Below are 14,334 nucleotides of genomic sequence, written 5' to 3'. Positions count from 1 at the left end.
CACATTGTTGTCATTCAACTCAGTTGGAGGCAACATAATAAAGACGGAGCCATACGTGTAGCAGATACTTTCCTTGATGTTCAGTTGCGTCAAAGCATACAATATTAGCATTTACTTGTCTCAGGTTTGGTCACCTAGTAAGTCTTCATTATCAGTAATCCCTCTGGGTCTTGAAGCTTTATCGTCCTAGTGAACAGTAGAATTTGGAATTTCATAGGGGCAACATGCAAAAACATTGAGGCTTCTTTTTGCTCCCTGTTTTGAACAGTCTTGTCAAAGCTTATTCCAGTGTCAACTTATCAAATATGCAATTTTTATGTCAAGACAGCCCGTTTTTAGCAATACGAATCGCCTTCTCTCTTGCTTTCATTAGTAAAACTTGTACAATTTTAATCATTTTTATCCTTTTACACTGACGCGCTGTTCGTGAGAAGGTTTAATTTTTACTACAGCTCTTCTGCAACATAATCTAAAAACAACCTGTAACGTTTTTTACATTTCCTTTTTTGCATCTTTTGCGACTGTGAGATTGCTTACAGGAAAAGACACTCATTCCTACTGCAAACAGTATTTCCACAGTCTCAGAATATACGGTAATATCATGGTTGCCGTCAATCTATTGCACCTCATTAAACACACTCTCTCTCTTTCCTTGCAATATAAATAAATTGTAGATGTTTACGTATGCATTTATTTTAGTGGAAGATTCATTACCATACTACTCACATAAAAACTATGCGTTTAGGCCATCCGATATTGATATGCACATACTGTAATATTTGCGCAAGTGAGGCCTATTGAAGGAAGAGAATGCAAACAGAGCATCACATATTTTTCAACTTTTAGAAGCAACGGCAAAGACGTTTTAGGCTTAAAAATGGACACATTTTTCAGCTTTGATTATCCTTTAAACTAATCTGTGCGGTGTGCACCGGAGCATAAAATTTCAGCCTTTTCGAAAACAGACTAACATTATCCTAATATATTTTGCTTTTAAGCTGTAAGATGCTGATCCATCCTACCAATCCCCCAGGGTAAATCCCCTTTGGATTTAAGCTTCCCTAATGTGATTTTCGAGTTTTTACTGTCTGAATCGCATACAATTATCCTAAGTAGCCGTCCCGAGTCTAGTATTGTCTCAAACGCTGTGACAGTCAGCGCGTATCTATTATTTTCACAACAGAATGGCTTTTGAAGATCATTGTGATTAATTATCCATGGTATGAATAGCAATCAAATCTGCCACGTTCGTGCAATCAGAGGAATCTGAAATGAAATCGATATTTTACGATTACTCACCGCGATAAACTTTCGTGTCCTGTTACCGACCAAGTGTTTTTCCAAAAGCGGCCGTCATTAACTGGCATGATAATTTAAACTTACTTCTAAGGATAACATTTTTGCCTTCCAGGAAGAATGTCCGCATACCTGTCCAAATAAACCACGCTCAGTGAGAGTCTCATTCACCCTCACAAATTACTGAAGTAATAAAGTAATCTGGTTGGTGTTGAAGAACGAGTTGAGTAGCATTTATCACCAATATTGCAAAAATTGCAGAATTTCAGATGAAGTAGCAATCAAAAACTAGACATAAGTCTTTAGTCAGCTCATACTGATGACGATAAAAAAATCCAGGACAACCGTATCATCATCTGTTCCCCAGAGTTTTGATTAACATCTCGTCAAAGATTTCGTGCTTCGAGTAACTATGTAGGCCAGACCACATGAACTCTACATTCGGACAAGGAAGCGTGTTAAATTCAGTTTTATATATTCACAAATATATGCAGTTTTTGGTTTAATGGCATACCTTTTTCAGAGAGCCCAAAGAAAATGTACTCACGTTAGTCTCCAGAACGAAATCTGATTGGGCCATTTCAACTACATCCAGGCTGTTTACTCTCACATTTTTTTCCAAGTAGTGCACACGTGGTCACTTCAAAGGCCACTTGAAAAATAAACAGCCAGTATTCAAGGTGTAATCTGATTAACGACACAGATCACTTAAACCAGAAGCAAATTAAAGTTATGTTTGAATGGAGGTAAACTTGCACGTTTTGCGCACCGCATTCTGCTGTGGAGTTCACTAGTACCATGCTATCTGAGTCCTTCAATCAGTTCGACAGGCAAAACTCAGATAGCGCACTCGAATAGATGTATGATCTTGTGTTTGGAAACAAGCATCATGTTCCGCGTAAGAGAATGAAACGCTCATTTGTGTTTTCCTTGGTGTGTTTTTACTTGAATAATAAATGGTAAGCTTGTACCAATCACATTTCACTCTAACACATCAAACAACATGAACACAAACCCTTGTGCAATAAGCAGTGTCACACGTGGTTTGAATTGTGTTACATGTCCATTCAGCTAAGTAATGTTTATCTGGTGTATACCCGCTAGAATAGTCAGACATTCAACAAGAGGCGTTAGCTTAAAACTCGAACATACGCCCAGCTGATGGCCCAAAGTCGTCAAATTATACGAGAGGGACAAACAGATGGATGTCTCAGCTCATCCAAAGGGTAGTCAGGTAATCACTACTACTCTTAAGGTGAGCATAAGGAACAGAAATATGGGTAGATAACACTGACCGTAAAATGAATTGGTCTACAAAGAGCTGGCTACATAAATTAACTTTTTGCGCCTCTGTAAACTTGATGAACATAAAGGCTTAAGATAATAGGGTGACTTATTAGGAAGTGGCACATTCACCGTACAATAATATGCATACAAACTTACGCAACGCCTCAAAGTTGGGTTTTGAATTAGGTCAATGTAACAGTCAAGTTAAGTTAATATTTGATGTACTGCAGACTCAAGTTTGGCGTATGGTAATCAGAGGCAATCACCGCAGAACAGCGACAAAGGCAATGCTGCTCCAGTCTGTGAAAAATAAAGTGCATCATATCAAGGACAAAACTGTTAAAATATTCACAGTTGTATTACCATCACCCACATCTCCTCATTGCAAGCTGGTTCACAGGATTTCGTGCTGAAGTGTTCATGCATGAAAAGCACCAGCAAATACACGCACGATTGGTTTCTGTCTGTAGCGCGCACAGACAATCATTCAGCGCACACAAAAAATATAAAAACAATATCAGTACACATCACTGAACGAACTAAAGACAAATAACTATGAACAAGTTAGACTCCCATTTCTACGTCTGATATAACCGAGTGAAACAAGAGGTAAGATAAACATATAGTTGGCAATTCTCAAAGATCGATTAACTCAATGTTTCGTCGCGTGTGAATTTCATAAAAATATCTTGATGTTTATGTAAATATCGGAACACAAAAACAGTTTCTACCGCTAGAGTTGTGTTAACTTCGCTGTGTAATAGGCGTCTGAGGAAATCTCGGTGTGCTCCTAGTAACGCTAGATAAAATAATCAGTTATTAACTTACTCCTTTAGGCTCTGAAGTCAACACATACGAGCAACAAGACACCAGTAAAATGGGGTCTTCATGGAATCAATCAAGATAGGCCGTTAATTCAGAAGACAGCTAGTCATTTATCTTCAGGCACAAAGATTTATACATAACGCATTAAATCAGCTATCATCCCCACACATAATTCCCTTGTAACAGGTATCCCAAAGGAGATTTAGTGAACTCTAGAAAACGAGGGCTAAGTGCTGTTTTAGCATCACAGGCTAGTGTGTGCCAAACCTCCGTGAACCTCAAGAAGTGAAGCAATTTAAACTTAAGACAGAAGGAAAGAAAAAAATAGTTTGCTTGACAGCTACCGTCCCACTGAACCATTTCGTTGTAAGTGCTTATCCTAGGAAACTACACTAATCCCTTGCTCCAGCCAGTGCTTAATAATCTCCGAACTTTTCACAGTACTGAGAAAATATGGATTTCTTAAACGCAGAAAATTTATAATCTGGTAAAAAAAAGCAGCCGCAGATAAACACAGACACACATTTCATTTGGCGGCGTTTGGTTTGACGTACATACTTGCAGGAATGTGCTGGTCGCACTTTACAGACGGAACGTTTCTCCATGTTGTAAACTCGGTCATGCAAATGAATCAAACCTATGGCACGATGGGCTGATTAAAGCTGATGGTTAATGACCTGGAAAAAACACCGGAGAACACGATTTTGAATGTTTTGAATGATTTTACTTGCGTTCGAAAAGGTGAAAATGACTATTATCGAGAGCGTAATCTACTCGAAAATCATTTTTGAAAAGCTTCGAACTTAGATTGGCAGCATGCCCCAGACTAGAATCACATATGCAAATGCACGACTTCTCAAGGCTCCGGGTGGTTCAGAACTTTAAGTTTGATTCACAGATGTTTCAACCAAACCACAGCGAAACAGGATGCGAAGTATACCCTCACCAATCAAATCCATCGTCATCAGGTTATTGGACTGAGATTTCCATGTAACACATCAAAAGAACACAGACGCATTCTCCATCTAGACGGAAGGTCACTGATCTTTTCCGAATCAAAAATTCAGTGTGAAACACTCGCAGGGAACACAAATGAACAGAATGCTTCGCGTCACTTAATGAACATCATGGCAACCAGATTTGTTTACTTCCGCAGGTTTTGTGCACCTAGTTGTGGTCGATTTGGGTTGATCACCAGTCTCATTTATCGTTAAAATCTTGGTATTTGTGTTGCTTAATGAGATTTAGATATAGTTTACCGGGTCAATCTAACAGTTTTTGTCTGATAGGTACAAAACTTTCGATAATACGACACTATGCTTTAGAACTAATGGGATTAGGAAAGTTGCTGGTATGTGTCCAAGATCATATAACGTAAATAAGCAAATTCCAAGGAGCTCCGATAACCAGGTTTACTCCTTCATCGATAACATATTGAGGGAAACGGTGGATACTCACCAAAAGCCCAATGTTTAAACCATTACCAGTGAGAACGTCGTCTATCTGGATTCGATGGACGTCATCACCCACATCTTTCAAGACAAAGGTCAGATGCCATCGTCAGGCCAAATTAAAGAATGCCCATTGCATCTAGAAAGTGCAAAGTCATGCTTTGACACGTGGAGTCTTCAGATATGTATCTTAAGATTTAGGCAGAACCAATAGAGTTTGTAGAGAATTTCACATAACTCAGTGGTTGTTTTAGCACTGATGGAAGTATAACTGACATGCTCAGGGCGCGAATTTTAAAAGTCCAAATCATTTTTGCAGATCAGCGTTATTTGTGGCGAAAAAAGACATTTTAATCAGTTTCAAGGGTGGTGTGTAGCAGGTCGCAGTAAGGGCTGTATTTTTGTATGTTTGTGATTTGGCCTCTACGGACAAATGAGGCGTAGTTTTAAGGTTATTTACTACCGGTGTTTCAGATGTTACTGGCATCGGATGGCGCAAACAAGATCAAAGTGGTATTTGGAGGTGCAAAAGGTGCTTCAATTGTGAAATCTTCAGCAACAAAAACTATGGTGTCTTAGCCATGCTCTACGCATATAAAAACTCCGCCCGGCGAGGCCAGTGTTCTCTGTGCCTCATTCAGAAAGACCAGGTGTAATTTTGACTTGGCCGAAGGTTTGAGGATCACAAAGCGTTTATGTACCTTTGGTGCGGGACCCTTGGTGGGGTACTTGTAGCATCCCTTGTTAAGCTTAGCTGAAAAAATTGCAAGTAATGAGAGTTAATATATGGTAATTGCTTTGTACTATTGTTTTGATTCCACTCTATCTACCTGAACGGTCGAGGTTGTGCGCACCTCAGAATGCTTGAGGGCCCATCTCACATCCACGGATTTTTTTTCCACTAAAGGCCTTCTAATATAATGGAACGGATTTTGTGCACAACAGTAGAACAACAGTAAACAATGGTGTAGCCTTTTATAATGACGATATTTCTACCTAAATTTTGCACCTGATCTAAATGTCTACACAAGAATAAATTCAAATTTAATAGCGAAGCGTAAAAGGGAGTTGCTGTCTGTAAGTGACATTTATGCTGAATATGAATAACTATCTTTATGTATGTATCTAAAGGGATAAGCGCCTGGTACGCACCCTAAGGGCCCCAAAAAGTTTAGTCTACCTTATTAGCAAGTGGAGTGACACTTACTCATAACTGTCGGGTAACTATCCATAGGTCATAAGCAGACTATTGGGACTAAAGAAAGCGAGAAATGAAGTTTGTGAAAGCTTATTCTGATGCCTTCAAAAAGGCTCACAGGAGAACAGGAACCCAAACAATATAATCTATTCAGAAAACAAGAAAGCTGTTATATTTTCAATTCCGAAGACAACCATTGAGCTATCTGTGCGGAAACGCAGACCCATAATGTCCACATTTATTCTTTACTTTCTAGTCACCTACCAAAGGGCAGATTGGCTTACACTTAAACGCACTGTGGCGCAAGTTCCAAAATACCCGATTAAACTGTCACTAGAATGGGAAAAAGCATTCGGGTCGGAGATCATCTCAAAATAAAACACTGATATCCTAACATCCGTCACATACAAGCCTAGTAAGCTATATTTGAATCTCATTGAGCAAAACAAATCCCACGGTTTTAGGGATAAATGAGGCGCTAGTGCTTAACCCAAACAAACTACAACTAGGTGCACAAAAAGTGTTAAAGTGAAGGATTTTTTGCCATGATCTTCATTAGGCAACAAGGAGCAATTAGCTACTCTGCCTCTGTTCACTGCTGTTTCTACCCTAAGTGAGATATACTCTGCATATTTCAAGACCACGACTGAAGCATAATACTCTTCTTATGATATAGACGATCTAAAATACCTTGAGTTTGTCGCCAGAATGCTCCCTGCATAACTCGACTGATTTTCTCATCTTTTCTGTTTTTAAACATCCTCATAAGGTATGACATATAAAGCCTACTTGTGGACGTTGATGGTGACCTCTATCAGCAGACTTTCTACAATATAGGCATTGTTTTGAAGCATCAACTGAACTCAGTGTATTATCTGAGAGGACCAGTGCACTATACGAACAGTAATGTGTAAACCCGCAATGTTTGGTGGTAAAATATCATCGCACTTGCGTGACTAATCATCGTTTACTTACTTATAAATATGATATATCAAATTATGCAGTTTGTTGGAAGTCAGGAGCTTGAAACTAATGACGCTGCGGGATGGGTTGCGTAATCAATAACTTTTTGAAAAGATTGTCACTGTTGCTGAACAGCTTTGCTTCCCACAAATAAGTTCAAATTTGTCTTAGTATTTATTTGGGAAATGCCCCGGTTTTCAAGTAACTGAGCTTATCCATAGCAAAAGACATGAATTAGTTAATTTTGTCTCTTAAAGAATCACAATTTTATACTTAACGTTTTTGAGCTGTATATTTTAGATCAAACAAAATCCCCAAAATGATTACTAACCCTCCAGAAAAGGGAGAATGAAGTTTATTTTATTGAAATTATCCAGGTAGTTATGTTTGTCCCATTTAGATAACAATCCCCTTGACAAACCAGCTTTCTAAACTTTGGAAGTTGATGCTGCTTTCCTGGCTGTCCCATATTTGTAAAGCCTAATAATACTTACGGGCCACCAAGTTAAAGTTTTACCGATAAAACGACATGACATACACAAAAATATTCCGAAAAGAAGGGCGTCAGGAAATTTTAGGACTGAACACTGAACGAGGACAAAATTCCAAAAAGTGATACTACTGTCACTTTGGCACATCACCAGATTCGCCTCTGTAAACACATTGACCATACTGTGAAAAGTGCAGTAAATTTAGGAATATCTACCACAAAAACACAAATACTGTCCAGTTGGCTATCTATTAGCCTTCAAGCATTTTCAAAACTCTAAGCGTCTTTGAGATGTTCCACACTGCTTTTGTTTCTGTTGCTGTGAACAGATGTGCCGCAGTGCCCAGTTATCCGGAAGTCGAGCTGCATAAGATGTCTTGTATCCGTCGTTAAAATTTATTGAGCGGAAGGCAGTTGTGGCAACATTGTGCTTTTTTGCAAGTTACCATAGCACTCATAGTGATTTATAAAAGCGACTTGCTAAGTAATGAAGTCCAGGTGAAGAAAGTGCTGTAAAATATCTGTAAAAAAAATAACTAACATTCATGGCCGGAATTACTTTTTTTCCACTTAGGCGCTTATTATCCAAACCGACTTGCTATCTCCAGCAGCCCGGAAGGCGTATCTGATTCGGCCGCCAATGCTGCAGCTACCATCGCGGCTGCAGCGCTGGTTTCCAGACAGCAGCAACAGCAACAGCAACAACAGCAGCAATACCTCTCACAACACCTTCTCGGTCCCGGCCCAGCCATTGTATCATTGGCCTACGCATCCCGTGAGTGCGCGTCTATTGTTGCTTTTTTTCGCCGCTAGGTTTCTCACGCATAGACTAGGCTCATAACACACATTTTCGGTTAATATTTACCGACTGTTTGAAAAATCACAAAGTACTTCTACAAATTTATCATTTGACAGTAATGTTAATTTCGTATAATAATTTACATCAATTTAAGGTAACTTTATTTTCTCAAACAACATTACAAATATTTTGCAAGACAAGTTGAAAATAAAAGTCAGTTGAGCCCAAAAATAGTAACTTTCCAAAACAATCAAACCTCAACAAACCGGTAGTACATTAGTAAGAACAAAGCTCTCACCAGAACTTAGCACACGCGGCCATAATAACAGCTCAAAACGTCATTGAATGTTGCGGACTTGATAATTGTGGGCTCGTTGAATAATAATCTGAAGGGACATTTGTGGAAAGAAATGATTCAGATTCAAAATAAAACTCTGCTATCTGTTCGGGACAACTCATAATAAAACAACTTGTAAACGCTGGATTTGTAAACGGGGTCTAGTTTATTTGAGTAATCAGGCGTGCAAAGATTAATAGGGGAGGACATTCTTGGTCAAGAAACGCTCAATTTTTATTCTTGAATAAGGTTAACCCAACGCAAATGTTTGATATAACGAATAAATGCATACATAATGGTTTGAGGCGAAGAAGAGTTTTTTACGGCAATATATATATATATATATATATATCGTAAGGCCATATAAGCTTATGTGAGAACATGGGGTTTTGTCAAATATTCTGGATATAGTGGATTTCCTGTCCAATATCCGAACAGTGGTGCCTTCCTCCATAAGGTTTCACTACTCTAATTTAACTGCGCTAACTTTTGACCAACCACGGGTTTCAAAACGTAGTTTTAAACATATAAAACTGGTGTTTTAGTTGTTTTTTCCTAGAACGAGATAGTTAAATACGACATGCACACCAGGGGACTCTGCACTTAAAGTCAGTAAACGGTTGACAAATGACAACAGCATAAATTACACTCACAAGTCCTATCCATTTACGACTAGTTCGTGCCAAAATAAAAGGTAATTTCAAAAGGACGGCGCGATGTTTTAGCTACCATAAAATTTAATAACATCATCAAATTTGAACTTACGTGGGTGCTATTTACAAAGAATGAAGAAGAGTTCTCTATCCAAACTTCCAAGAACGCAGCAGTTGATCAAACCGTGGAAAACCTTTGGGTCTAGCACAAGCTGTTTGATTAAGCCTTCTCGCATTCTATTTCGAAGCAAGAAATATGCGTTGATTTGTATGACCAGTTGGATAAAGTACTGAATTTGAGCGCCATTTCTATCGCTACTCGACTTAAAATAAGTCATATTGGCACTTCGTCGAAAAATTCTGTCAAGTTCAACTGCTTGAAGAAGCGTTTTTTGTAACAATTTATCGCAACTAATTTTAAGCTGAAAAGTTTTTACGATCTGATATATTCCCTAGTCGAGGATGGATCCTGTCACATTTAGAGCAGACCTGTAAAATATAATACATTGCGCGGGCGCTCCTTATTTTACTTACGTTCACCGTTATAATGTCCTAAAGAGCCATTCGGTGTCACTAACGGAAACATACGATATGGTCGCGAATCGACAAAAGAGGTAAAGTGTTCATTCCACTCAGGTAAATGATTGAGTTTTTCTGGTTTACGGTACTGTTGAAGGCAATCGGACAATTTGTTTTCCACTCAAGTTAACCTAGAGCTTCCGGTAATGGTACACACCGAGTATCAGGAAACCAACTTAAACATGAGTGATTCTCCCTGATAATGTGAATCTACATGAAGCCTATCAAACTTAACTCGTACACTATGATCAATATTTTGCTGCTTCCCGGTTAGTCTTCCGGGTAAAATTCACTGTTTTCATTTGGACTTCATTATTGAAAATTGCGGCTCTCCAGCTTTACACCAACTTATTAGTTTCCAGGCAAGTATATGGCAAAACAGTTGCCAAAAATATATCAGGCCCTCTTGGTACACTTTTAAACGTCACTGGCTGTACGGCTAGGTAAGGGCGTATCAGAAGCTCTAGTTCCTAAAATTTCACTCACATTAGTTAGGGACAAGTTGCAATTCAAATATTTTGGAGGAGCAAAAGCTTGGCTGCTCGATTTTAAGTCTCGGTAGTGCAGTAACCTCGAACTCTGGATTATTGTGTTTACTTAGGAAACTGCTTGTAAGCAGATGGTAGATTTCAGGTAAACCGGACCCCTAAACATTAGAGAAGTCATGTTTCCAAGTGAAGAAAGCTCTCTGAGCAAGAAAACGTACTCAACCAAAGTTTTCTCCCTAATGATATATTGCGGTTGCCATTGCACAAGCTGAAATGAGAAGCAATCACCAGGATATGCAAAAGAGTAACAGACTTTTACTGATTGGCTATGGTAAATAATTGGCATTAATAAAAAGCTTTCCTTTTGTTACAATACTTAGGGCAGGCTAGAAAACGTCATATATTTCCCCCAAAATGTAGGTTTTGCATTTATTCAGGGAATTAATCTTGAATTCAGTTTCAAAAACTCCGTGTAATAACGGACGGCTTCTGGTGGCGTTCGATAAAAGATATTGTCTGTCATTGAGTAATTTCCACTATTTTTTTACGGCTCCGTAGTTGTGAAGATGATAAATAGTCGGTTAACTTATTTTAAATAGTTCTTCAATAATCCAAAACCTGAATTTTGATAAATACGAAGTAACATGCCTACAGTAATTGGTGAACATTTATGAAGTAGATCCAAAAGAACTACGCTTAGACTTGTCTTCTTGTGTTAATTGGCTATTAATATCCAACTCCGAGTCCCTTTAACTTTCTGGACTATAACCAACATACGACTTGTACAAACCGAAGAAGGGGCTTACTGATGATGGAAACAGACACAAACCTCAGTACGGCGAATTGCACTGCTGTGTAAGTGGACTGCATTCGTCTCCTGTAGGTCGCCTGAATAAACACGCGGAAAGAACGGTAGTTTTTATTCACTAGTATTACTTTGCTCGTTCTGTGTGTACCTGAGCGTTTCATTTCAGTATCGTCTTGAAACGGGCATACAAAAGTCAAATCCTCTCTGTAATTTTTAGTTGCGCATATCTACAGTTGATGGTACACCGGTCAACATGATCTTCTTTCCCCACAACTTCATTTTTCGGTGAAAATATCAGAAATTCGTATAAATGCGGTTTTTGTGAAAAAGTATTGGCCAAAAAATAAGACAACGGGCTGAAAAAAGCCGGCTGTACCTTGCTGTGTATAAAAGCAAGCTTACTAGGGAATCCTAGTTCAACCGTAGAAAATGTCGACTAAACCAAGGTTGCTGAGTAAGCTATGAGTATGACGGAATGTATCAGCACAAATGGTTAGTGTGCAAGAGTTTACAGATGCCATAAAAATGTCATCTTGTGATTCTAGTAGTGGCCAGATTTGAAATTTTTGCTTAACATTATATTCCACTTGCAAAGGTGACCTATACTTATTGCCGAAAAGTATTACATGAATAAGTTATCTTATCAGCAGTGAGCTGCTTACGGGCATTCACATAAAGTCATATTGGAACCCCCTGGATAAATTGTAACCTCTATTTCTTCCAGAAATGGGTAGGTGATTACCCGCTGATCTGTCTGTTTGCACATAGGCAGTCTACACAGCTTAGTTTTTAATCGGCTTACTTTTTCGAAATACATTTCGCGTTGCATGTTTCTTCCTTTGTCAAAATGGTACTAAAAGGAATTATGTGATTTCTGCTCTCACAACAAAGATTACTTAAACGTCAAATTTAGAACGAGCAATTCAAGTGAAATCTGATGCCACATACGAATCTCACAGAGAACTTTATCTTACAAGCTCAAATGTTTAGTCAGAATTCTGAACCCGGGATCATGTCAGCTGTCTTAGTAGTAAGGTCGTGAAGTTCGACCGTTACTCTAAATCAGAAAAGCAAGGATGCACCAACGTATTTAAAAAAGATTCTTTGATACTCTAATAATGTTGAACTTTTTCTACGATTGCAGGCTGTCAGAAAAACTCAGCCACATTCGAAATCTTTCCCAAAACTCTGTGGAATGCGGTTATCGCGATAGAACGCTGATGACTTCAACCTTTTACTCCTAGCTGTTTAGTGTGTCATTAGACTAGGTCAATAAACACATGGTTAGCTTCGATTTTACTAATGAGCTTCTGGCCTTAGAGACAGTGGACCAGGCGCTGACATGGCCCCTCTAATTAGCCTGTGAACAGCAAAATTTTCTCTGTGCTCAACCTGAACAATGCCTTGTTCTAATGGGAGGTCATTGATTCTTTTCATTGTTTGGGAAACGCTCATTATTTTGTATGCTTTTTTAACACAAAGGCAACAGTTGTCAAGATTATTCATTCGCCATAGTTCAAACAAGCTGTTGTGACTAGCTCTTATGGATTTGAGAAATCTTGTGTATCACCATTCCTTGGAACCAAACTTTCGGCAACCCTAGAATCCTGCAGAATGCGAAATTTACAATTGGAAATTCAAAAAATACGGTTGACCACTTTACCGACGACCGTATTGCATGAGGGAAGCGTACAGTACCCAGCACCCAGCAAGCACCCACAGACCGCTGAGCAACCTAGCTTGAATGTATATTTTTGAGGTCTAAAAAAGCAAATAAATATCTGCCGATAAGTACGCCAGTAATATTTATAAACTGTTTTTTTGCCCATGGCTTGATTTGGTAGTACCTTTGAATTTTTTGTTCCGTCCAAACATAACCCAGTCCCTAAAAATAGACCATTATGGTTTTTGTTTCATTTCTTCTGAAGACAGCAACACTTTTTTGGAATGCTGATGGGACACTTGGTGCGATTGAAATCCATGTTTATTACTGAAATAATATGTGATATATATAGGATATTACAGTCAACATATAGCAGCAGTGACATAAAGCTAACACGAAAATAACATCAATTCAGTTAGTGATTTTTTATACGTTCCTGTTATGTATGCATCTTAAAGCTCTTTTCTCTCCCAAAATTTTGCGACCGAACTCTGCTCCCCCCTGTTTGGAACAGATACGTTCTCAAAATAGCTCTCTATAGCAGTTGTATTACGAGTCCTTCGTCTACATTGATTTCCGAGAGATTCACCTAGTTGTGATTTCGATCTTTAAGCGATATACCAGACATGAATTAGGGACTTAAGTAGAATAATATCGCTTATGAATAACAATTTAATACAGGGGTGAAAGATAGGTGACATGAGAAGTAGGATAACGTGATTCTGATATGCACTACCTCTACAGACTTAATTCACTGTTAATTTGAAGTTCCGTAAAACAATGTCTTTGAAAACATCATCCCTCATTAAAACACCATAAGAGCGTAGTGCAATTACGGTAAAAGTTTGCTTTGCAGTTTTTCTTGTGTCAGAGTATCTCGGGGATTTTTAAATGGATGTGTATACAAAATATGCCTTCCTGCCTTGTGTCTACGTTGTGAGTTAGACAGTAAAACGTTAAAAATTAAGGTCGTCATATGTTCTGTCTTTTCACAGTTAAAGTCTAAATCTGTCAGTTTACCTGTTTATGCTCAATCCGATTCCTTTGTCCATCTTCAAACGAACCAGATTGTAAGCTTAACGACTTTGAAAGCTTGCACCAGAACACAGTGAATGAACACAATACTTGCACAATTTTCCTTCCGGGCAGATAGTCTTAAAATAATTTTTGTGGTTGATTTGTTTTGCCAATCTGATTTTTTGGTTTATTTGGATATTAACACCGCATTCTACGCTTGTTAACTCGTCATTCAGTCTGATACATTCGGTGCTTTCTTACACTTTTTGATAGGCCCTGGTTTGGGCAAAACTGGCTTTAATTACACCTTCAAGCTGGATGCGTAATATTTGCTTGGTTCGGACACTTTGGCTAAAGTCTGACATTCTCCCTTTCTTCCTCCCTTGGAGGGTAATTACTTTGATGACATCTTGGTGTCTTTCCCGGGGCGTCTCTCCTTGAGAACATGACCCGCCAGATAGTCCAGTTCTGACCAGCTGT

General features: G+C 38.6%; 1 protein-coding gene across 1 annotated transcript in view; it reads left to right on the top strand.

The window, feature by feature from the left end:
* T265_12557 (hypothetical protein) overlaps positions 1–8,284 on the top strand; it is a gene marked incomplete at both ends in the record, with an annotated part of 56,245 nt that extends 47,961 nt beyond the window's left edge. Inside the window, one exon of the mRNA XM_009164281.1 lies at positions 8,085–8,284. Coding sequence (XP_009162545.1) covers positions 8,085–8,284 — 200 coding nt within the window. The remainder of the gene's footprint in view (positions 1–8,084) is intronic.
* Between the last annotated feature and the right edge of the window lie 6,050 nt (positions 8,285–14,334).

This window comes from Opisthorchis viverrini, assembly GCF_000715545.1.
Source record: "Opisthorchis viverrini unplaced genomic scaffold opera_v5_4, whole genome shotgun sequence".
Lineage (NCBI taxonomy): Eukaryota > Metazoa > Platyhelminthes > Trematoda > Opisthorchiida > Opisthorchiidae > Opisthorchis > Opisthorchis viverrini.
This window is presented reverse-complemented; position numbering and strand designations above follow the sequence as displayed.